The sequence below is a fragment of the Rosa rugosa genome, chromosome 7 (genome assembly GCF_958449725.1).
Source record: "Rosa rugosa chromosome 7, drRosRugo1.1, whole genome shotgun sequence".
Lineage (NCBI taxonomy): Eukaryota > Viridiplantae > Streptophyta > Magnoliopsida > Rosales > Rosaceae > Rosa > Rosa rugosa.
The window spans coordinates 31059619-31082971 of record NC_084826.1 but is presented as its reverse complement, the minus strand read 5'-3'; the positions used below and the strand labels follow the sequence as shown (position 1 = coordinate 31082971).

General features: G+C 37.6%; 1 protein-coding gene across 4 annotated transcripts; it reads left to right on the top strand.

Moving 5' to 3' along the window:
* Window positions 1-12662: 12662 nt before the first annotated feature.
* LOC133723569 (uncharacterized) lies at window positions 12663-22961 on the top strand. Of its 4 annotated transcripts, none has more exons than XM_062150426.1 (16): window positions 12667-12966; window positions 13043-13126; window positions 14091-14231; window positions 14533-14603; window positions 15257-15350; window positions 16618-16695; window positions 17937-18078; window positions 18297-18382; window positions 18482-18532; window positions 18670-18717; window positions 19580-19700; window positions 19805-19985; window positions 21724-21861; window positions 21952-22064; window positions 22403-22474; window positions 22553-22961. In XM_062150426.1, the coding sequence occupies exons 1-16, from the start codon at window positions 12814-12816 to the stop codon at window positions 22639-22641; spliced, it is 1662 nt and encodes a 553-aa protein (XP_062006410.1). In that variant the 5' UTR covers window positions 12667-12813; the 3' UTR covers window positions 22642-22961. The 4 variants fall into 4 exon arrangements, with proteins under 4 accessions (XP_062006411.1, XP_062006410.1, XP_062006412.1 ...); XM_062150428.1 differs by having other exon boundaries at window positions 12672-12966; window positions 18012-18078; XM_062150427.1 differs by lacking the exon at window positions 18670-18717 and having other exon boundaries at window positions 12663-12966.
* Window positions 22962-23353: the final 392 nt, after the last annotated feature.

The window sequence follows — 23353 nt, the reverse complement described above, 5'->3', positions numbered from 1 at the left end:
GGTTTAGGGTTTTGATAGGGCTATGTTCAACTTTAAATGACTAAAATACCACTGCTCTATTTTCAAAAATAATTTGTTATATATATCACTGCTCTAAGTACACAGTATTTGACGTTTTGATTGATGACGTACAACAGTTTTCTTTTTTCTTTTCATTTTTGTGTCGCATTGGAGAGACTACGACTACTTGCACTAAAGTTATGATTATTTTTGCCAAGGAGTTGGCAACAGAGTTTTTTTTTTTTTTTTTGGTTAATGAATAAACTTCATTAGGGGACAAGCCCAAAGGCCCAGCAAAGCTTATTGCCAATAGAGGTACAATCAAATGAAGAAAGTTAGTTTCCAACTAGGTCCATTACAAAAACTAGGCAAAGGAAACGAACTAACAGACAGAACAACAAAAACATGGGAGCCTCTCCGGTCACCCCTCTGCCATGGGTGGGCAAGGCAGTCCGTCATTCCTCAGAACCAAGGTTAGGGAAGGTGGTGGCTGATTAGCCCATCTCAGAGGACCCACCAACCCATTGGCAAGCGTAGCTGCAATGTGGGCAGTCATATTCGCTTCTCGTGGAATCCAATCCCATTTGAAATCATCAAAGCTCTCGGCTTTCCTACGAATTTGCTCCAAAATTGGGTATGTTCTCCAATTTTTCTCCCGACCCATTCCTCTCAGATCAGTAATAATTTCCTTTTGCATCTGATTCCACCTGAACCATCTTTAGATTGTAGGATACAGCAAGAGAAACTCCAAGGAGGACTGCAGATGCTTCGGCCTCGGCTGCAGAACCACACGTGGCAGAGGAGGCAGAGCCACATTGGAAATCACCAGCTGAATTCCGGATTATAGCCCCCAATCGAGCTGAAGTAGGAGGATTCCATGTTGCATCGCAGTTTATCTTGGAATAGCCTGGCGGGGGAGCAACCCAATGTGGGCGAGGTTGTGGAACTTGCTGGTTGTTGGGGGAGTGAGGTGTATCCTCTAACTCAGGTCGTGGATTTGATGTGGCAGCTCGGAATTCCGAAAGCAAAATTGCAGCTGAGGTGATGGTGAAGTGGGGGGATACCATTCTATGCTGGTACACAAACTGGCATCGGGCTTTCCATATCGGAGTTGGCTACAGAGTTGGTTTCGCTAAAAATGTGGTTAAATTTGATATCTTTAAAATATGTTGCAAGCTTCTTAATGTCTTCAATGACTGACTCGAGCCTCCAACTCTCTAAGGAATATAGATAACTGACAAGTAATAGATTTAACAAGAGTCTTGGAGTCACCTTCTAGTTAATTGGACTTGTTTGATATCATTTTGCAAGTCTTGACAAAAGATCATCATGAAGAGCAAGGGCTTTCAATGAATAAGACATTGGTAGTTCTTGCGAGTGAGAGATACTAGATCCAACAAAGAAAAACTTGAATCACATCCATTTACAACAAAATTCAAAACAATTACCTCACATTTAAGTCGTGCATATCGCAACCTAACTCCCCAACAATCAGTAGTAGCTTGGCTACTATCTTCTATGACACCCATCAAACCAAATCTCTTTCGCAAGAGGAATTCATAGTGATCCAAAACCCAAGCCTAAACTTGAAGTCGGCGCACACATAACAGTCAAGTATTTGTCGAAAGTCGCGATGTTGAGAGACCACAAAATGGTGGTATGATTAGGAGAGGAAACCCCTTCCTAACCGGCCTAAGTTCGATGTCATTTGACATCGTTGAGTTCCCAAGTCTTGACAGCTAGGGATTGGGAGGGAAAGGAGCAGACCGCTCTTCATTCCTCTTTAATTTGGGTTCATATTATATTGAAAGGATTTTTGCTAAATACAACCCATTAAATAAGGAGATGAAATCTACACTCTCTATTTTACAATTCACCACTCATTTTTTCCCCTTTCGATTGATTTTTTTTTTTTTTCTGGTGCGGCTGCCCTCAAGCCTTGATTAATGAAACTGTTGAATACAAGGGGGGGACATTGAGCCTAAACCCCTTATTACAATATGCATCTAGAGAACATCATGAAATATTATCATGAGTCTCTACCAAATAACTATATTCAACTAGGCACCAACTAGCAAAGAGCGCTCTATTGGCTACTCTATTTGCTTTGACATAGCAGTGACATAACATAAAGATAACTCGATACAAACGAAGCATAATTACCAAAAGCACAGCTTTCCTACGATGTTGTCGCCGAAGAATAAATCCGGCGACACTTAGCTTTATACTTCCACTAGGAGGTAGCGACTATTTGACGAAGCAAAGAACTCGCCACCTACCTAGAGTAGACAAGTGCACATACAGGCATGAAGCCTGACTAGCCATACATAACTAATGCAGGAACTTATTACTCGCATAATTCGCAACAAAACGAAACAACAGAAATAAAGAAAAACTTTAAAGATAAAAACAGCCTGGGCAGGGCCAATAAGTGAACCCAAGCCTAAGCCCTAGTAGAAAGGAGATCCCAATCAACAAGCCAAGCCCAACCCAGCTCTAGTACCGCACCACCAACCAGCCACAGACCATGTTGCACCACCATATGCCATGTCGCCACCGTCAGCACCCCGTCAACCCGACAACCACCAGCCCAGACATCCTCCCTCCCCAGATCGGAACTGGGAAAACCCACAGTGCCAACCCAGAAAAGACCCCCCAAAAACCCTTCAACTTCATCCTCGCTGCACCCCAAAATCATACCCAAGCCGGCAATAGAACCCCACGGAGCCATCATCAACCACACCTGCCAACCAGAACTAGATCTTCGCCCTAGCGACGACAATCTCCTCCACCACCTTCCTCAAACTGCGGCGGCCCAGGTCGAACCTCCTACAGCCAAGGACACCACTTCCTCCACTGACGCAGACAGAAACAAAGCAACCCGTCCGACGACAGCGCCCCTAGGATGCACTGCCGAACGGAGAAGGGGAAATTTTTTATTGAAACCCTAGAGAGGGATGAGAGAGAGTTGTTTTCCAAAACTTGTCTTGATAAAAAGACAACACTAAGTTACAAAAGACAAAAGTTTAAGTTACTAAAAAGAAAACATGGAGTGTGGATTGAATAAGACATTTGGATCTCCAAAAACCATTATCAAAACAGCATATATACCTATTACAACTATTTTTTTTTTTCTATTTGTAATAACTATTTCCACATGAGAGGAAAAAAAAAATAGGCACAAAATTTTTCCACATAAAATAAATTTTCCTTGTAAAAAACGCTTTTCAAATTTAAAGAAAAAATGCTAAAGGCCTTTCATAAGCAATATCAAACCCGGCACAATATCCCTTAACACTATTCATATGGATTAAATGCACCCTTAATCGCAGAGCTTCTTCCTTCTACCCAAGTGGGTGCTCACCTAGGGTCTTTAATAGTGTGTGTAATACATGCGCTGTTAGGATTTGGCTTCCATATCATTTGGTGAGGAAGACCAAAAAAAGGTCAAACTCAGTTGTTAATTGTTAATTATTGTTTTCATCTCTTACAAAACCCAATTTAAAGAAACCAGTATTTTTGCTGGTTCTTCTTCAACCTCCAAAACTAGGGTTTTCCACAAAATATTTTTTACAATCTTAATTCAATCTGCCGATCTAGTGATCTATAACACAATTGACACACGAGTAGGGGAAAACCCAGCCCTATTATCATCGTATGTAAACCCTTCAAGGCTGGTACTGTGTTCAACTACGCTAGAAATTGTCCCGCCATCGTCCCTCCATCCTCTACCCAACCACCACTCCATCGATTGTGCCGTCCAACCCCACTCCGATCTTGGCTTGAGAGAAAGATCACCCAAGATCAAATCCAAAATCGATCAACCCTCTTGTATGGATTGTCTGTCTTTCAATGTCGGCATTACCTCCAAAATCTTGTTTTTTCGTTTACCCATCCCCTAGATTTTTACCATGTTGACAAAAAAAATTTGGCCAATTCTATTTCAAAGACTGACGTTGTCCATCTTTGTTAACTAACTAACAGTTGATCTGAGGGCTAATATTGCTTAGTCACCTACAAGTGACTGATTTGTTACCACGTCATTGGAGTGACCACCCACTTGTAGTGGATTATCAAGGAGAGAAAATATATCGAAGCCTATTGCATCCACCTATAGTGCTTATGAATAGAGTGCCGATGACGTGGCCGTTAGTTAAAAGTAAAACTAATGAGGAATGAATTGCACTGACAGCTGGAATTTAAAAAGAGAATATAATGCATATATATTTGGGAGAAAGAAGAGCGGAGGGTGCAAAGGATAAAGAAAGTCTAAAAGAGTGAAATTTGAGACAAGAGATTTGAGGGATATGTATCAATAAAAAAAGATGTGGGTGTTCAAGTAAATCCAGAATATGTGTCTGGCCCAAACTCTAGGTTACTTGCTCTAGTTGTAATAGGGTTTATGTTAGAGATATTCTCAGAGATATTCGTAGATATCCAATCATTGTACGATTATGTTTCCATGTACGACTCTGATTTTATGCTTATAATTCTCTATATATAGAGGCCCCTATTATCAATGAAAGCACAGCAAATTCTCTCCCAAATATCGATTTCCTTAAACACGTTATCAGCACGAAACCCTAACCCTGAAACAAATAGCCAAACCCTAACTCAAGAAGCTAAAACCCTAAATCCGAATACAAAACCTTGAAACCTTTTCTGCCTCCGCCGCACACCTTGAAGCCTTCGACCCCAGGAATCCAGAACCAGCGGCAGAACCACCAGAACAGGCCAGAAACCTACCGAACCGGCCACCTGAAGCTCCAAACTGCCCGCAGCAAAACCTCCGCCGGTTCACCACCTTCCGGACCTCCGATTGCCACCAAATTTTATCAGCAGCAGCGCCTCGATCTCACAATTCCAAAACAGGTCAAATAGTTCAAAGAACCGGTCTAAAACTTGCCTAATCGGCCGCCTAACTGACTAGTCCGTAGGCAGAAAACCGGACATAAACATTTTTAGGGTAATTCTGACCACCACCGATTAATTTCGGCCACCACTGACCAGTTCCGACAGCCTCCAGCCAACGACAACCACCGCAGGCCATCCCAATTTTCGACACCCTCCTACAACTTTCCGGTGACTTTTCCGGCAATTTTAGAGGTATGTTTTAAAAGTTCCCATTTTTGAAGTTTTTATTCATTTTCCCTTCTTTTTCTCAGGGACTTGCAACCTCACTTCTTCTATTCCCCTTTCTTCTTTCATGGGGAGACCTAAGCCGAACTGTGGGGGTTCATGCTATCTCCAAGCTCGGAGCTTGTTGAGACCTCTGGACTTAGAGTTTGTTGAGAAGATACGATCGACCATACGCATTATTGTTTCGATCTAATCCAATACCTCTTGGAATCGAATTTCTTGGGAGCGATTACGCTCAGAAATTCCTAATTTCTTGGGAGCGATTACGCTCAGAAATTCCTAATTTTTTTAGAGCGATTAAGCTCAGAAATTTCTATTGTTTTCGTGGTAGCTTTTTCCGCTCCGAAACTAACCCTTTTTCTTGTTCTCTTTTCAGGATGAATAACATGAACAAACTGGACTTTGCTCCATTGGGAACAACTAGCTCTGGATATCACAAGTGGGTACGTGATGTCCGCCAATATCTCAAGGCCGGAGGAATCCTGGATACCATTCTTGAGCCTAGTCAGGACGTGCTAACTGTTGAGCAAGCTCAAGTTTTGGAAGCAAATAGAGCAATCTTGGAGGCAAATAAGGCGAAAGCCATCATCCTAATGACTCGTCATATGGATGATTCGCTTCAGTACGAGTATATGAATGAAGAAGACCCCAGAAGGTTGTGGGTCTCACTCGAAGAACGATTTGGCAACGTCCGTGACTCCCTACTTCCTGGCCTAGAAGTGAGATGGCATAGCCTCCGCTTCTGTGATTTCAAGTTAATTCTTGACTACAACTCGGAAGCACTTCTCATTAAATCCTTAATGGAATTCTATAGAAAAGATGTCACAGATGCGATGTTGATTGAGATGACTCTCTCTACCTTCCCCGTCTTTGCTTTGATGGTTGCTAAGAACTATCAAATCGATGTTACTGCAAGAAGGATCACAAGGTTTCATGAGCTCATTGGAGCTATGAATGTTGCTGAAAAGCATGACAACATCCTCGTGAAGAACTATAATTCGAGGCCTGTGGGAACAGAGCATATTCCGGAGTCCAATTATAGTCGCGCCCCTAAGGGAGGGCACCAAGAGCGAAACTCTAAATCTAGGGACATTTCTGGACGTTTTGGTCCATATTCTCACTCTAATGAGGAAGGTAACCGCCAAAATAGGCGAACACGGAACCGAAGAGGTCAACGTGGGAAGAGAGAGGGAGGCAATGCCTCTGGCCATGTTGGTGGCGCCACCAACATTAAGAGCCATCGAAATGACGCTTTCAAAGCACCTCAATCAATGGAGTCTGAGCACAGAGATGTATGTTCCTGATGTGGAGTATCCGATCATTGGGCACACATTTGTAGAGCTCGTGAAGATATTGTCACCGCCTACAAAGTATATTGTGAAGCAAGAGAAGGTCACTATGTGGAACAAGAAGATCAAGAAGGTGATCTAGAGTGAAGGGTTGAAGAAGACTTCAAATCTGGCTGGGATCGATAGATCGCTAATTCTGTTTAAGTCTTTATTTTTCCAAGAGATGTAATAGGAAATTGCCATATATTTTGTAGTAAATGCCATTGGTTTAGTTTTGTTTTCCACTAGGCTCATCCAAAGTGAGTATAATGTCTAGGAAGGTTTTGACATAAGTGGTACTTAAGCGAGCTTTACTCCACCGACATCTCTCTACTCACCTGATCATATTTATTTTGGAATTACCGAAAGAAGTCAAACGACTACCATTATTTTGCATTAGCTAGAATTTGGATTAGATTCTCTTAATGGTTAAGAAACAATGATGTACTCCGTTGGTTTATGAATAAAATTTCGAGTTCTTTTCATGACTCCATTTTGATTCTGAGCATATTACTTTGTGACTACGATGGTTGGGCCATCAGTATTAGCCAGAGAAAGGCAATTTCTAGTAAGGCATTTTATGACTCACTTGACAAGTTGGGCATACGTGATCTGTATGCTCCAACTTGAGGGGGAGTGTTTATCACGCCCCTGATTTTTAAACATAATAAAAATCGATATATAATCCCATAATTATACATGCGTGATGGTTCAGCCATCAATACAAAATACTTGGAAAACTTTTTTTTTTTTTAAACCAAGTACATACTGATGCCCTGAACCCACTAATCAATACAGACTCGCTCCGCAGAGTCAAATATTACACGAGTTTACAAATTAAATTGCCACAACAAAATAATAAGTAAATGCTCCTCAGAGCTTACTACAAGCGGAAGTCTTAACAACGGTAAAGTCACAAAATTGGCTTCCTACCGAAATGCTGCCAGCACGCTACCTCAGCTTCAGCCGCGATTACCCTGACCTGCAGGATTAACCCCTACACCATTGAATAGTGCACCGGGTTGCCACACAACAAACCCAGTAAGTTTATGAAAACTCGTATGAGTAAATTCAAAACCACAAAGCAGAAGTACATTCTTAAGTCACCTCAACCTAAACACGATATGCACATATCTCACACCTACAGCCATCAATTCCATATCCTTCCATATCGTGCTTACATAGGTCAACTCGTGACTAAAGCCTCATGCTCATATTCTTAACCTAGCATCCAATTACACAAATTTCAGTCAAACAAGACTTCCTCAAGCAATGTTTGACGCCATTCTAACGCTCTATGGCGAATTCCAAAATCACACTCATTCCCTCTCCACTAGAAGCCTTTGTCATCAACATGACATCAAAGGTGAAAATCAGTGAATCACCTTCCTATCCTCACCACAGAGTACCTTTTGTCACCACTATGGCCCTTAAGATAAATCAAACCATCAATCAATAAAAGCAAGAAGCAAACAAGGTAATCACAATTCAAACAAGCGAAACAATTCATAGTAACCCCTGCATATAGTTTAGTTCAGGAGTCACATTAAGTCAAGCAATTCAAATCATAGTGGTCATCGTAACCCCACAATATGTCATCTGTAGGTAGCCCCGACCATCACGGCAGTCTTCTCGATCATTGTTAACTTAATAACAATTCAACTCCGCTACCGAGCAGTCATCACACTGATCATCGCACAGATTCCACCGGTCATCACATAGATAGCCATCATCCTCCTGATCATCACACAGATTCCGAGAGTCATCACACAGATAACCATTGCCCAGCTGATCATCACACAGATTTCGCCGGTCATCACACAGATAGCAATCATCACAAAGATTCATCACACTGATTTCAACGATTCATTACACAGATATTCCTACACAAGCTTTACATGGCGATCATCACAAAGATTCATCACACTGATTTCAACGATTCATTCAATTAAGATGGTCGTACTTATCTTAATCATCAATTAAGATGGTCGTACTGGACCCATGGTATCTCAACAAATGAAATTCTATTATCACGATTCAATACTTAATTTCACTATTTCCAACGATACTGAACTCAGTACGTCCTATGCTGCCCATATCACAACAATTGCACCAATACATATATATTTCACATAAATATATATACATAGTCATTCACTCAGGAATGCCACTAATACCAACTATAGTCATAGTTAACCTAATAACTCCAAGACAATAGGGTAAACTTGCTCATAACGAATATCGATCATGCTCATAACAAATATCGTGAGATTTACTCACCTCGAAACTCCCGCTGCGTCTTCACACCACTAGACTACTTATAGAACGCACTCTGTCAAGCACCTAAGGAAAAACATAGCCTTGATTCAGTCAACGAATCTAAAAAAATCAAAGTTCGAATCCCCAAATCGAACCACAATCCCAAAGTAATGCCAATTGAGGCGAAACCATATCCGAGACCTCCCAAAGTCTCCGGAATACTTCCACGATCGATATGTCCAAACCACAAGTCGATCGGACGCTCAAATCCTCACGGATCGAATAAATCGAACGGTCCGAAACCGTAAAAATCATAACAAATTCATACGAACTCCAAAAATTACGTATTATATATCGAAACGCTCGTATCGACGAGTAGAAGATATATATTACCAGAAACAGTCCCTTATATGGCCAGAACGCCGCCATAACGCAGGCACTGGCGGTGGCGCACCGCCGCCGGCCAAAACTCAACATTTCACAAAACTCCCAACATCAAAGATCTTCTTCTCACCATGCTTATCAACTTTCATAACTAGTATGAAGTCAGAATCGAAGTGAAAATGGTCGAAAACTACCTCGCAAGCCGTGAATCACTGTTCAATCCGAGCTGAACAAATTTCCACTTGAATCGATCCAAACCAACCCCAAGGATCGAAGGAGGCTGCTGCGAGCTCCCCAAGCTTGTTTTTGAAGCTTCGCCGACGTCGGAGATCGGAGAACCGATCGGGTCCGAATACACCAAACTTCACCGCCTTGCTGCGCCGCACACGGTGAATATTGCCGCTAGAGGATGCCACAGGGAGGAGTGTTGTGAAATTTTAATTAAAACTCGCAAGCGCACGAATCGTCTTTAGTATAGTGTGCAAGTACGAGGTCGTTTCAACTGAGGATTGATAATCAATTTAAATCCTAACTCAATTAATCCAAACACAAAATCACATAAACAATCAAACAAAAGAAGATATTGATTTTTTGGGTTTTCCAATAAACAAATAATTTGAGAATTCAAGAAACAAACAAATAATGATAAAACCTAGGGTTTCGAAATCAACCACTAACAATCCTATTTATGTTTCAATGCAATTAACATATTCTTTTGTTTCTCTAGATGATAATTCCCGTATCTAAGTCCTTCTCAAGTACTCTAGACCATAGTTTTCCTTGAGTGTATGATGCTCTCCCTCTCGGGTAAAGATCTTATATCCTAACTATGCAGTTTATCCTTCTCAGGTATAAATTTAACATGCAAGACTCATTACGCTTTAGAAAACAAGGGAATCAAGCAAACCATTAGTCTTTCTCAAGTAATAATGTAATTTAATTACCACACTTAATCACAAGAAGCTAATCAAATTATATTGCATCTCTGCTTCAAATTTGTCTTCCAATTACTATATGCAAAGCCCTAAGGTGATCAATCAAAGAACTTAAACATAAAGCATCAATTCAAATAGTGATTAAGCATTCAACATAAAGAAACTATAAATCCATCAATATAAAATCAAAGTACATAAACAATCATGCTAGGGCATCATCTTAACCCTAGAAAAGGTTTAACAAAAGATAACTAAATAAAACATAAAAAGAATGGAAGGGAAAAGAAAGGGAAGATGGATGAGTCGTCTCTGCTCCTTAGGCATCTACATTGTGCTCCCGAGACTCTCCTTCTCATGTAAATTCGTGCTCCCTTATATAGGGAAGATTTCTGCTCATCTTTGGCTTCATGTTTCCTTGTAAAACTTGGATTTAGATTCCTTTCTTCATTTGGAATGGGAAAAGCTTGAAATATCTCTTGTAAAAGTAGAAATAAGTTCCTTATTGAATCCTCATCTGAATTAACTTCCTTGAAACATTAGGATTGATGCTCTTGTGCCACGAAACTTGAGTTCTCCACGAATGTGTGTAAAATCTCGAGCAAATTTCCTGTCAGACCTATCTTCACTCAAATAATCATAACTTTCTGCAGAAGTATCGAAATCAAGATCCGTAAAATTCTACAGAAAATAGACATCCGTAGCTTTCCAATGATATAAGGCTCATTGTCTGATTCGATCTGGGTAACTCCCCGTAATTCGGCGAAGTTGGATGTTCTGCACAGACAGATTCTGGGACCTGGGCGTCTTTTAATCCTAGTTAGCTCATTGTAACTTCTTTTCTTCTCTTTATGAGACAAACCTACAAAAACACTATAACAACATAAATGACTCGAAATAAGGAGGACTAAGCATAAATACTAAGATTAAGAGGCAAAGAAATATAGGAAAATATGAGCACATCAAGGAGCGCACGGTGGAGACGAGTCGATCTGGAAAGTTTCACCGCCGGAGATCGCCGGAAAAGTCGGGTCAGATTGGCCGAGTCCGGGTCGGGTCAGCCGGGTTTCTTCTATTATGAAGGTGTAGTCGAGAGAGAAGAGAGAGAGAAGAAAACTTCCGGAAATGGAAATTGGAAATTATGAACATATTTTCGGAAAATTCCTATTTATACCAAAATGGAAACTTTTTCTGAATGTCATAACTTCCTCATACAAACTCCGATTTCTGTGTTCCACATGTCCACGAACTCGTATCGACGCGTTCTATGACTTTCGTGAAGGAAGTTTTCGAAGAAACCCAATGAATAAAAAGTCAACCTTTGCGACCCCCCTAAAATGACGTTTCCTGAATAATTATTCGTCCGAAACGCTTCTGCTCTGTCCACGAGCCACGAAACCGTCCAATAACCACAAATTAGATTCTGGAAAATCCTCGGAAAATAATAACGAATTTCCGGGGCACTACAGTGTTGGAGTGAGTCACTCCTTAATCGTATCCCTTGATTGTAGCAATTGTTATGTAATTAGGATTGTGTAATTATTTAGAATGTTATGTAGTTAAGGGGGAGTTTATTACGATGTAATTAGGTAATAACTTTCCTATTAAGTTTCTGCATACTTTGTATATATACTATATTTTTGGAGAAATCAAGATACATTAGAAATTCCCAAACTTTCTCTTTGTCTTTGTTCTGTTTGACTAATCTTCTCTTTGCCTTTCAAAAAAAAAAAAAAAAAAACATTCCCAATTTCACTTTGGTTAGTGATCCATATATTGATGTCATTTTTAATTCTAGTAATTCTATTTTTTTGTCTTCTGATCGTACCTTGACTATGAATTTTTTTTTTGTAATTTATCCTGTAAAGTAAGCCAATTTTCTTTAGCTCTATGAGCCCAATAAAGTTTCTCTTGATCATGAAAATCTAAGAGATCTTTAGAAAGCTTCTAGACTTTTTCCTTAAGATAACGTGATAAAGGGAAAAGCATAAGTTGGTTTTGGTAGAAGGCTAAATCATTATGGATTTTTCTACAATTATTTAAGAAATTGCCAAAAATCTATCTACCCCGATGAGAAATATGATGCGAGAAGGCACTAGAAATAGCAATAAAATGTTTAAGTGGATTAGAATCACGAGATTTATTCTAGAACTTATCAACCATTTTTGGAAAGTATGAGTGTGAGAGCCAAACAATTTCCAATTTTCAACTGGGAGGCTCAGCCCCACGCCCGGTTCCATTTATTATATTAAAATTATGTCTTGGGGACATAAAGCCTGACCCTTGAGTTATAGAAAAACACTTACAATAACCCTCGTAGAGTACATCCTGAATAATAGCAGGAGTCTCATCAAACCAAACATCATCAATGTAAAATAAACTAGATAGGTGAGCAAGCCTATTTACTATACCATTTGCTTCACGTAAAATATGACGAATTCTAACTGATTGAAAAAAAGACGTATAATTTTTACAATCATCTAAAACTCGACAGCAAAGTAATAAGGAGAACCTACCATAGGCAGGTTTGTAGGTCATTATTTGTAGGTCTAATAGATTCAATTTCATTTCAAAGACTAGCTTGCATTCTTTTGTTGGATCTATTGACGCGTCAGTCTCTTTTTGTTAGAGTGAGGATATGTGGTGTTAGTGTTTGGTTATTTGTCCTGACTATTCCAGCCAAGCGTTCTAATGACAAAAAATAAGAAAAAAATCCTCTCTAATTCTCCGGTTCAATAATTATTCAAACACTCACTGCTACTTACTCTTCGATGCGGAAGCTCAAAACCACTGTTTGCCTAATCACAGCCACTACTGCTGGCCTCACCTTCCATGCCTTCAACCCTAATTCCTCCCCAGACTTTCCCGACAAAATTCGGACAGCCGTTCACGGCGTCGTTCGCTCTTCCCGCGCAATCTCCACCGTCAGTTTCTACTCAATTTCTCTTCTCCCTGTGAATTTATCGTCCTTCATTGCTAATGTGTTTGTGTAAATTGCAGATTGCATTGACTGCCGTTGACTACAAGTTCACCTTGCGTGGACTCCCGGTGGACTCAGATGAGTACCGCCGCAAGCTATCTGAGGTTAGTTGTTTTTCAATCTTTCCTTTTGGCTCGAGGAATGTAGGAGAGCTTCTGCTGATTTAGAGGTCTGTGTATAATGGGTGCTGATATTTGCATTGAAAGCAATTCGAAACATTTTAAGAATTAGAGAAACTTTATGAGATTTCAGATTAAATGTTTTACAGTATCAGGTTAATTATGCTCATTATTATCTATTCTTTTCTACAAGTCTTATAGAACAGCTAATGTAGATGTTGGATCCGACTAACTAGAATCGTAAGTGAGAACTAAAATTTGGCACCACTCATTACTAATAATACTGCAATCAAGAAGTTCTTTGATGAAGCTCACTCCTATGGCTGCCCAACAAAATGATTGTGGAACAGGTGTATTTAATAGCAGACTATAGTGGCTGCTGCAAGGTTGTATGTGTTAAGAGTTTATTGACAATTAACAATAAGGACCAGAGAGCACTTGTGGGTGCCGTTTAGGCTTATTTTGATGCAAGAGTTTCGCATGAGAAATTGGCAATAAGTGTTTAGGAGTGTTTGCTATCAAGAATTTCTTATGCTGCCAGTCCTTGATTCTAGGATCCTGGAGATAAGACTCCTTTGCTGTGCTTAACCGTTATGTTTCAAGCACGTGCACCTAGATCTTAGGCCCTCCCCTTTAGGATACTGGTATTATTCAAACAACAGTAACTCATGGGACTGTATGACATATTCTAGTGATTCCGCGCTTGTCACCTTCTTATGTTTTGTCAAATCAATAAAAGAGTGCAGGCTTAGAGCTCCAGCAGTAGAGAGTGATAAGACCCAGAACCAAGGCCAGGATTTGAGTCCCCCTCTCCCTTTTGTCCTCTTTTCTAAAGTATCAGTATTAGACAGATAACTTTATAATAAGATAATGCTCAAACAAGTAATAGTCGTCTTATAGTCTGAGAACTGAATTACGGTGCTGCATTTGTGTCTTATGGTTTTTTTAGGTTCATTTTCGATCAGCTTGGAGAATTCTGAAATTGTGTGAAGCCAACAAAGGATTTTATGTGAAAGCTGGTCAATTTGTTGCAGCTCTGCGTCAGGTTCCAAAAGAATACTCATCAACTCTTTCCTCATTACAGGATCAGGTATAATGAACTAGGGTGGACTTCATAATTGTTTAGTTCTTGTAAATTTTTCTAATGTGTGCACTTCTTGTCCATGGTAAGTTTTTCCGAGTTTTGTCTTAATAAAGTTCCTTTCTTCTAATATACAATGATAAAATAAAATAAAATATAATAAATAAAGGTAAAGGTATAGGTTAAGTTTGTCTGTAATTATTATCTTTGAATTGCACTTTGTTTACTATGTGATGTATATATTTATCAATTTATGCGGTGAAAGTTAATCTAACATATAGTTGCTAATTCTGTTTAACTGGTGGCTTAGGCAGTTCCTTGTCACTTTAAAGCTATTGAAGAAGTACTAATTCGTAATCTGGGGCGCAACCTGTCCGATACGTAAGTATTTCATGACACTATATGGCTAGATTGGTTGCTTTTGATTTAGATGATTACTTCTTTTTAGCGAAAATTTGGATTTGAACTATTGGTTACTTTGCTTCCAGTGATATTCACTGGTTTGATTTATCATATTTGTTGAAATGGTAATATGAGTGATAATTCATTGACTCCGTTCATGGAGCTCTAATAGCACGGTCAACTTGTACCAGTGTCTTTAAGCATTTGCAACTTACAACTAGCAGCTTCCGAGGTTATGTCAGGAATACACGTGCATAGGTTCATATACAAAGAGTCTTTCACATTTAAGATCTAAAAGTGGCCTGTGCACTGATCTCTTTTTTGCCATTGTAAAGGTAGCTGTTTTGCAGTCATAGAAAATATAATGTGATATTTGTTGCTTTTATGAGCTATATAGATAATGTTTTGTATTGTCTTCATGTTTAGGGGTCACTCGAAATCATTTATTTCACATCCGTGACATGCCTGTAGGAGTCATTGGAAATTCTTGATTGTAACACGTGCCTTCAAAACTATTGCATCTTCTTATTGTGTGTGTGTGTGTTTTTTTTTTTTTTTGGGTTATTTTTTTTCCAGTGTACTCCAAATTTATAAGGCAATTTTTATGTATTTGGGATCTACGGCTACCTCAGGTTTTTGTCACTGGATGAACAACCCTTAGCTGCTGCATCAATTGCTCAGGTACACAAAGCAGTTCTGAAGGATCGTCAAGCAGTAGCAATCAAGGTTGGTGTCCAGAGTAATGTCTGTTTTGATAAATCTTATATAGTTTTTTTGTCTTGAAGTTAAATTGTAATTTTTGAGTTAACCACTAATTCTTCTTCAGAGCTCTCAGTACTGATCTTGCTATTCCTTAAGTTTAAATTCAATTCCTAGGAGATGGGAAAGCTAAAAAGAAAAACAGTATGTAGGTCACATGAGAATTAATATTGCAGGAGTGATTTAATGAAGGTCTTGTAGGAATTATGTAATAGAGGGACTTCAAATGTGTACAATAATCCAACATTTATTTGGTTTGGTTCCTGAGAGACTGGTCATTGAATATTTAGGGATCAGAGTTTCTCGAATAAATGATATCTTGTTCCTGGATTACATTCTGTGATTCGCATTGTTCTGGTTTAGACAATATGAATTTTATACATACAGTAATAGATATAAACAGAGCTCCATGAGTCTTGATCTAGGGAATGTCTGTACAATTTACACTATGATGCTGAGTACATGCTCAATTACTAAGTCTTAAATTGGTTTTGTACTTGAGAATTTTATACTTGAGAATCATTCATGGAAATAAATCAGTCAAGTTGTAAATTATCATCATGATCATTTAAATGTTTATTAGAAACACTATATTCCTTTACTTATTTGATCAGAGTTAGATGTCTAATGGCTTTCCAATTTGTCTTGCTTTTTGTTTTTGCCTTTGTTTTTTTTTTTTTTTTTTGGTAATAATAATTCTTTTATGAGTACCTAACAAATAGATGGTTTGGATTTTGGATCACATTGGAAGTTGGACCATTTTATCACAATTATTTTGACCATTTATTTTTCTATAAAAAGGGTTCTCTTTAGAAGTTTTCCTGTGGTTGTATAGTCATTCAATTAACCTGCTTTTAACATATATAATATAATCATTTATCAGGATTTTCATTAGTAAATACATCGTGGCATTACAATATTCTTATGAAAAGGAGTCTCAATTTCTAAACGGGATACATTTGCCCATACGTTAACTTTCATATACATTAATACCAAATGAACACTCTTTTGGATTCAAAAGCTGTTGGACTTTAGCTGTCGTGTTCTGGTTCTTTGTTTCACTTAAATGTTTTTTCTGTTTTATAGATGTTTCTATGTTTGTTAGAGATATTACTGGACTCCTTGCGCCCTATTCTGAATTCCCCTTATTTGTGTTAATAAAAGCTTTGGTACTCATAAAAAAAACAAAAAAAATCAGACGCTTTTGGTTGATTATTTCTTGGTTCTATAATAGGTGCAGTACCCTGGTCTGGAGCAGCAAATGAAACTAGATACAACAACAATGTATTTCATTTCAAAATCCATTACATGGGTACATACTGAATCTCATAACACTTCATTTCATGATTGCTGCAAACAATGTGAAATATTATAGTTGTGCCAACCAACTTTTGTCTCTCCCACAACAAGAAAGGCAGATTGACTTAGTCTACCAACACAAGCATGATATCTTTTATTACAAAAGTTATTGAGATTTCTGAAATGTTCACACAAACCTAGCTAATCAATCACCTTATGCTTGTGACCTGTTTTTATTTATTTATTTTTGATAATAATAATTATTTTAATGATAATAATAATTTCTTTAATCTCAAGTATTGGATTGGTGCTTGGTAATGTCTAAGCAACCAGTTTCCCAAGCCAAGCTACTTTTAGTTTTGACCCCTGGGGTGGGTACGTTTCTTTCCAGCCTTAAGTTTATGAATATTGGCGTATATATTCCAAAATGTGCTCAATCACCAAGTCTTAAAGTACATTTGTTTATCACTGATTCACAAGTAAATACTGTTAATGCACGTATGCATATATGAGGTTTGCGTACATTTTGTATTGATTTGCAGCCTTATTACCTTTTCAACACAACATTAAGACTAGAAATTGTTATTATCACCTTGGCCCATTTATTTCATCAGAAGATTATTATACAAAATTTTGTCCTTTTAATACTAATTATATTTTTTTTCACTTTCTTGTGTTTGATTGATTTTAGTATACCAGGGAAAATAAGTAAATTATCAGCAATAATGATTTTTCAGGTGAAAATGAATTGACGTACCTGAAATAAGGAAAGCCATTTTCCCTTCTTGTACTCATGGTTAGAACTGATCATTCTGCATCACCATAAACTTCTTTCTAAATAATGGGTTACAGGAATTTCACTTTCCCTTATCTATATTTTGACTAATGAAAGGACCCTTGGTTGCAAATTATGTTATTTTGGATGGTTGAATACCTATTTTAGAGTACATCAATGGTAGTGCCAACTCCCCAGTTTCTATCTCTGCAAATATTATGTCTACTGATAATTGGTTTTAGTATCCAAGCGATGCAATTTCATACTTTTGTTACCCTTTCATGATGAGATATAAAGTGTTCCAAAGTGATTGGTTTTGGGTAACTGTATAGTAAAGCTAAAGTTTAATTCTTCTTTTGATATAAAATAATTTATGTATCTGAAAAGACTTATACTCGAAGCTATCTGAAGTTAAAAATTCTAAATGGCGCACATCGAGTAGCATTTCTTCCCTTATTTTCTTTCTAAATTCCCCACAGATTTTTTGCAAACGAAGATTAGACTTCTACATGTCAAATGCTTTCCAGTTAAAGAACTTCCTTTTCATTCAACAGTTTTTCCCAGAGTACAGATTTGGATGGCTGGTAGCAGAGTTTGTGCAGGCTATCTCTCTTGAGCTTGGTAAGCTGTATATTATATCAATGATAAGAAACATATTATTTCTGGATTGAGTACGGACTTGAAGTTTCAGTAAGTTGGAATAAGACATGTTAAAGAACCTTTACCAAGACTCCTGGTCTTTCTTACTCTGTACTTCTATTTTCACTTTTTATTAGATCATTGTTACATATGCTGAAAAAGCACCTTTACCAAGACATTAACTGTTACTTTTTTCACAGATTTTATTCAAGAAGCTGGAAACTCTGAGAGAACTGCCAATAATTTCAAAAACAACAAATGGGTCAAGGTTCCTCATGTATTTTGGGTATGATTGTGGCACTTGATTGTTAATTTAGTATGTGTGAAATATCTTTTATTGGTAATACAACTAGGTAAATAAGTTGACCACCTTGTTTGTATGCAGGATTTGACAACTAAACAAGTTCTGACGATGGAATTCTGTACTGGACACAAGGTATAGCTTATGTGGTACATGATAAATTTATGATTGTTGGCACTTCACTGTATCATGTTACTGATGTTAGTTTAGTCATATAATAAATTTATGACTGTTCTTTGCTACTAATACTACTAAATCTCTTTAGAACCCAGGTTGATGATGTAGACTATCTGAAGGAAAGGAAAATAGATCCAGTGAAGGTTGGTTTGCAGAAGTTAGCTAAGACTTTGTTATATTCTATTTTAAGCTCATAAGATAAACTATGAATATGCAATGTTGTATGTTTTAGTGATGAATTTGAGGTCATCATATTTGACTTGGTTGCTTCTCAGTTGGAGGTTGGCTTGGTCAATTCTTTTAATATTAACTTGACTTCGTAGTGACATTCAGCATGCTCATAGGAAGGCCAATGACCTGAACTCAACTTGCTAATGTTTTCAAAAGTTTCATTACTGTATGCCAATGCAATATTTCTCTCAGCTTTTATTCACATATATGGACTAAATCAGATTGACAAGGTCCTACAGAAATACTGAAATAGTAATTGAGGTTTTTCTCCTTTCCAGTCAATATATGGTCAGGTAGGCTAGAGCAGTTTTCTCTGCTAGCCTACTTGCTTGGAAATATCAATTTCTCAGTATCGGTGCATTTGATAAAACCAAACCCAAGATGCTTACGAGCATCTTTCAGGCCCGATGTCTTCTTATTTAATTAGATTCCTATATAAAGTAGGTGAGCTCGTCTGCTTGCATATGTTTCATGTATGACCTGATCTGAAGCATAGCACTGATATCACCAATATGCATCACATAAACTGATATATATGCATGCATACACATTAGAAACTGTTACACTTGGGTAATATATATGTTCCTATTTATTTTTATACTTTGTCTCCTAAGTGGTACAAGTACCGTTGGAAGTGTTTTCTGTAGTTAATCGAGTCACTGACTTTTGAATCCAAACAACTTGTTAGTGTTCAAATCTGGAAGGCCTTCATTGGTTGATTGCATGCAGTTGAGACTATATTCGTTTAATTAATTTGTTTGGTATGTATTACAGGTGGCCAAAGTGTTGTTGGAAATGTTTGCTGAAATGATTTTTATCCATGGTTTCTTGCACGGAGATCCGCACCCTGGTAATATATTAGTTTCTCCAGAAGGGCAGAATGGCTTTTCTTTGGGTATGTGCTTAATGGTTTTATAAGGTTGCATGTGGTTGTCATTGTTGAAATTGCTTGTATTGTTGTGCACCTCATATGACTTTTTGTGTTCCAAATTCATGTAGTTCTTCTAGATCATGGAATATACAAACAACTCAATGATAAATTTAGGTTGGACTACTGTCAGCTCTGGAAGGCTCTAATTCTTCTCGACTCAAAAAAGTTGCAGCATTTGGGGGAGCAGTTTGGTGTTGCAAAGTATTCTAAATACTTTCCTGTCATTTTTACAGGAAGAACTGTTGACAGGTGATTGTTTTTATTTGTTAGTTTACTTGAAATAGTGATTAACAATATGAGAGACAAACAAATTCTGCTCTAGAAATATAAATTACCTTCATCTTTTTAGGTTTACCTGAATGTGACCATTTAAATTAAAGTTTGAAATGATACATGGATGCCATTCATACTATAAAATATAAAAGTCAATCATTTAATCTAATAAAGTGGATTTGATTTGCATCCTGAGCATGTTTAAATTCTTAAACTATGGTTACATTTTATGGTATTCACTTGAACTTCACTTAGGTATACAGTCTACTTGGCATGCATCTAATATTCTAATATCAGAGCCCAACGAGGAGGTCCAACTTTATCTTTTCCACTTAGGTTGTGGCATGACATATGTAAACCTCTCTATGATACAGATTGGCATTTCAGATGACCTGCCCTAGGATGTAAAAATTTCTCATCTGTAACAAAAGGGCTTAACTTGATTTTAGGGATGCATGGTGATTAAAGGTTAAGTTATAGGGTTTAACACTTTTTCTTAAGGAACGGGAATATACTATTATAAAAGGAGAAGGAAATTACAGTACATGATGGACAAGAGGTCCATCTGAAACACTCCGCAAGAAGCAGCAAAGCCACTAGACTTGGCATCAACCAAAACAGAAAAACATTATTTATTCAAATTAGCAACCCAATCAGGCAATCAAGATCAATCAAACAAAAGGGAACACCACCCTTAAATTATTTAGACAAGGAAGCCCAAAGGAAGCAAGGAACTTAATATGTCTATTCCCCTCAATGTTTTTAGGAGTATAACATAAGAGGAACAGAAAGTAAAAGAGAGAAGAGAGAAGATGGCTAACCTTACCTAGAATAAATCTTTCATTCAGTTGTGCAGATAGATTTACAGCACTTTAGACAAAGACTCCCACAAAATAAAATGGAACTCTTCCCTTTGCAAGTTTTGTTATTCCCTCCTATTCACACTACACAAATAGAGACCAGCAGCGAACACCAGGATAACACCTCTCCTCTTAGCCCTTAGCCATAGAAACACCTCAGTCAACAAGGGATAGCAGTTTTTACAATTTAACAATAATTCACTCCATCCCAAATTTGTAAGCACATGGGTAGTGTAAAAAGATGTTTGCTGACTTTGGTCAATTCACACACTGTTTTATACAATAACACGTACTGCAGAGAAGATGAAAAGTACAGGACCTCCTCTTTTGAAGCATATCTCATGTATGGGTCTTCTGCAAATTTTCAGCCAAATTGGAAAGATGCCACTTCTGCAAATTTTCAGCCAAATTGGAAATTTTCACCAGAAGTCTCCACTTTGGCAATTTGTGCATCTGAAGTTACCAATAATTTACCATGTGTTTTGTAATCAGTATAAGCATCCATGATTTCGGTGATATTTTGAATAATCCAAAGTATCGCTACATTCACCATCATTTATAATTTCAACCTTGCAAACTCTCTCATTTATATTTACCATCATCTATCTATCTATCTATCTAATAATTGTGTGTACTCATGGATGCACTTGTCAGATGCACTCTTTTCATATGTTTTTATATCTTCATAATCAATATATCCTGCAATATTGTAGCCAAATGTGTGTGTGTGTTCATATACATATATTCAATATCATTATGTTTGTTGGTTTATCACGATTCCAAAAGCTTGAGCTAATACAACATGTTGACAGTTTGCATGAGCAAATTAATGACACTTTTACCCTGTTTTGCAGTACATCGGCTCTTGGGCAAGGAATGTCAACTAAAGAGAGAAGGAAATTAAAGCAAGAGCTGCAGTCCCTAAAGATGGAGGACATATCTTCATTTATGGAATCTTTGCCATCTGACTTCCTCACAATATTGCGTACAGAGTAAGCTATGAGCACAACCTCAGCTCTCTTTATAAGATGCTGTGATACTTTTCACATTCTTTACTCTTGTATCTTTCTCTCTATATTCAGTGGACTATTGAGGTCTATTGCTAGTAAGTTGGGCGCTTCACAAAGAGTCAGGATATTAGCCTATGCCAAATATGCACTATATGGTCTTTCCCCAAAGTTGAATCCAGAATCTGGTAAATTTTGATCTCGGGTACTATTAGTTTCCATATTCTTTTTCTTTTAGCCTGCCCTTTTTAAGGGTACGATGGAAAGTCATTTTTAACTAGAGAACAGCCTTCTTGTGTAGAAGTATTTCAAAGAACAAAATATTTATTAAATTACAAGTACTGATTCCAACTTAACAAATGCAGCAGAGGTTAATTTTTTGTTAGCAACACTTTACGTTTGACGGAAAGGAACCAAGTTTGGGAATTAGTCGGTGCTGTTTTAGAATGAGCATTCAATTATATTGATTGTTATCACTTCGTACTATACTATCTGAATATTTTCTTAATTCTGATTGTGGTTTCAGACAATGCTATTAAAGTAAAGTTCTCACAATTGACAGCATATGTGAGTTACCTTCAGTTAAGGCTTATTCTTGGTAAGAATGCATATGATCAACCATTTAACAGAGACCATGTTGTCAAGAACGGTGACTAAAGTTCTGTTGATGTTTCAGAGGTCCTAGAGCTGCTTTCTTGGATAGCAAAGGTCAAGCAGCTTCTATTTAATTTTTATGAAAAGAAAGGTGGCGCCCTGGTGCTGTGAGGGAAATCTTGATTTTTTTGAATGATCTCAACCTATAAAGGAGGTGTTTTGTTCATGAGATTTCTCAAATTTGTGTCTTGTTTATTCTGTGTGACAAGTCCATCTCTTTAAAAGGGACCTGGACACATTGTTGTAATTTCTTTTACCTCAAATGATTGATATTAGGAGCGGTTGGGAGATTCAAACTCCCGTTAAATGTAAAATTTTGAGGATGTTTGTTGAATCAGTAAGAACCAGTGGTGCCGTCGCGATGTATGCCATACAATCATGGAATTAGCCATTTTGGAATTCTAATATATAGTTTTACGTTTTTTTTTTTTGACTATGTTTTAATTGTTCTGTAACTCGTACTGTTTCTATGCTGTTCCTATTGTGTTCATGATAACCGATTGCTTCTCAATATAATTTTTTCTTTTATGGAAAAGAGTGACAATGACGCATGATATCACACATCACATTTTTTCTTCTTCTATGCAGTTTCTATACATTTCTTACCGGTAATGTTAAAAACAATACCTCATATCGTAAATGGGCGAAATGTTTTCGACCAGTACTATGAATTGGTCCACGTTGCTCCCGATTGATAGAATTTCGTGTTGCTATCATCTGCAAAATCAATTCTAAAATCATCATGTTAGTATCAATCTTTTTAGCACAATCTAATTATGGATGCTTCAGCACTTCTACCTTTGCGTCCTCACTACTCTAATAG

Bases quoted from the DNA above. Each gene is read 5' to 3' on its own strand.
- LOC133723569 (XM_062150426.1), top strand. From the start codon at position 12,814: ATGCGGAAGCTCAAAACCACTGTTTGCCTAATCACAGCCACTACTGCT. The intron at 16,696-17,936 runs GTACATACTGAA...AATTCCCCACAG, and splicing joins TTTCAAAATCCATTACATGG to ATTTTTTGCAAACGAAGATT. The intron at 18,079-18,296 runs GTAAGCTGTATA...CTTTTTTCACAG, and splicing joins GGCTATCTCTCTTGAGCTTG to ATTTTATTCAAGAAGCTGGA.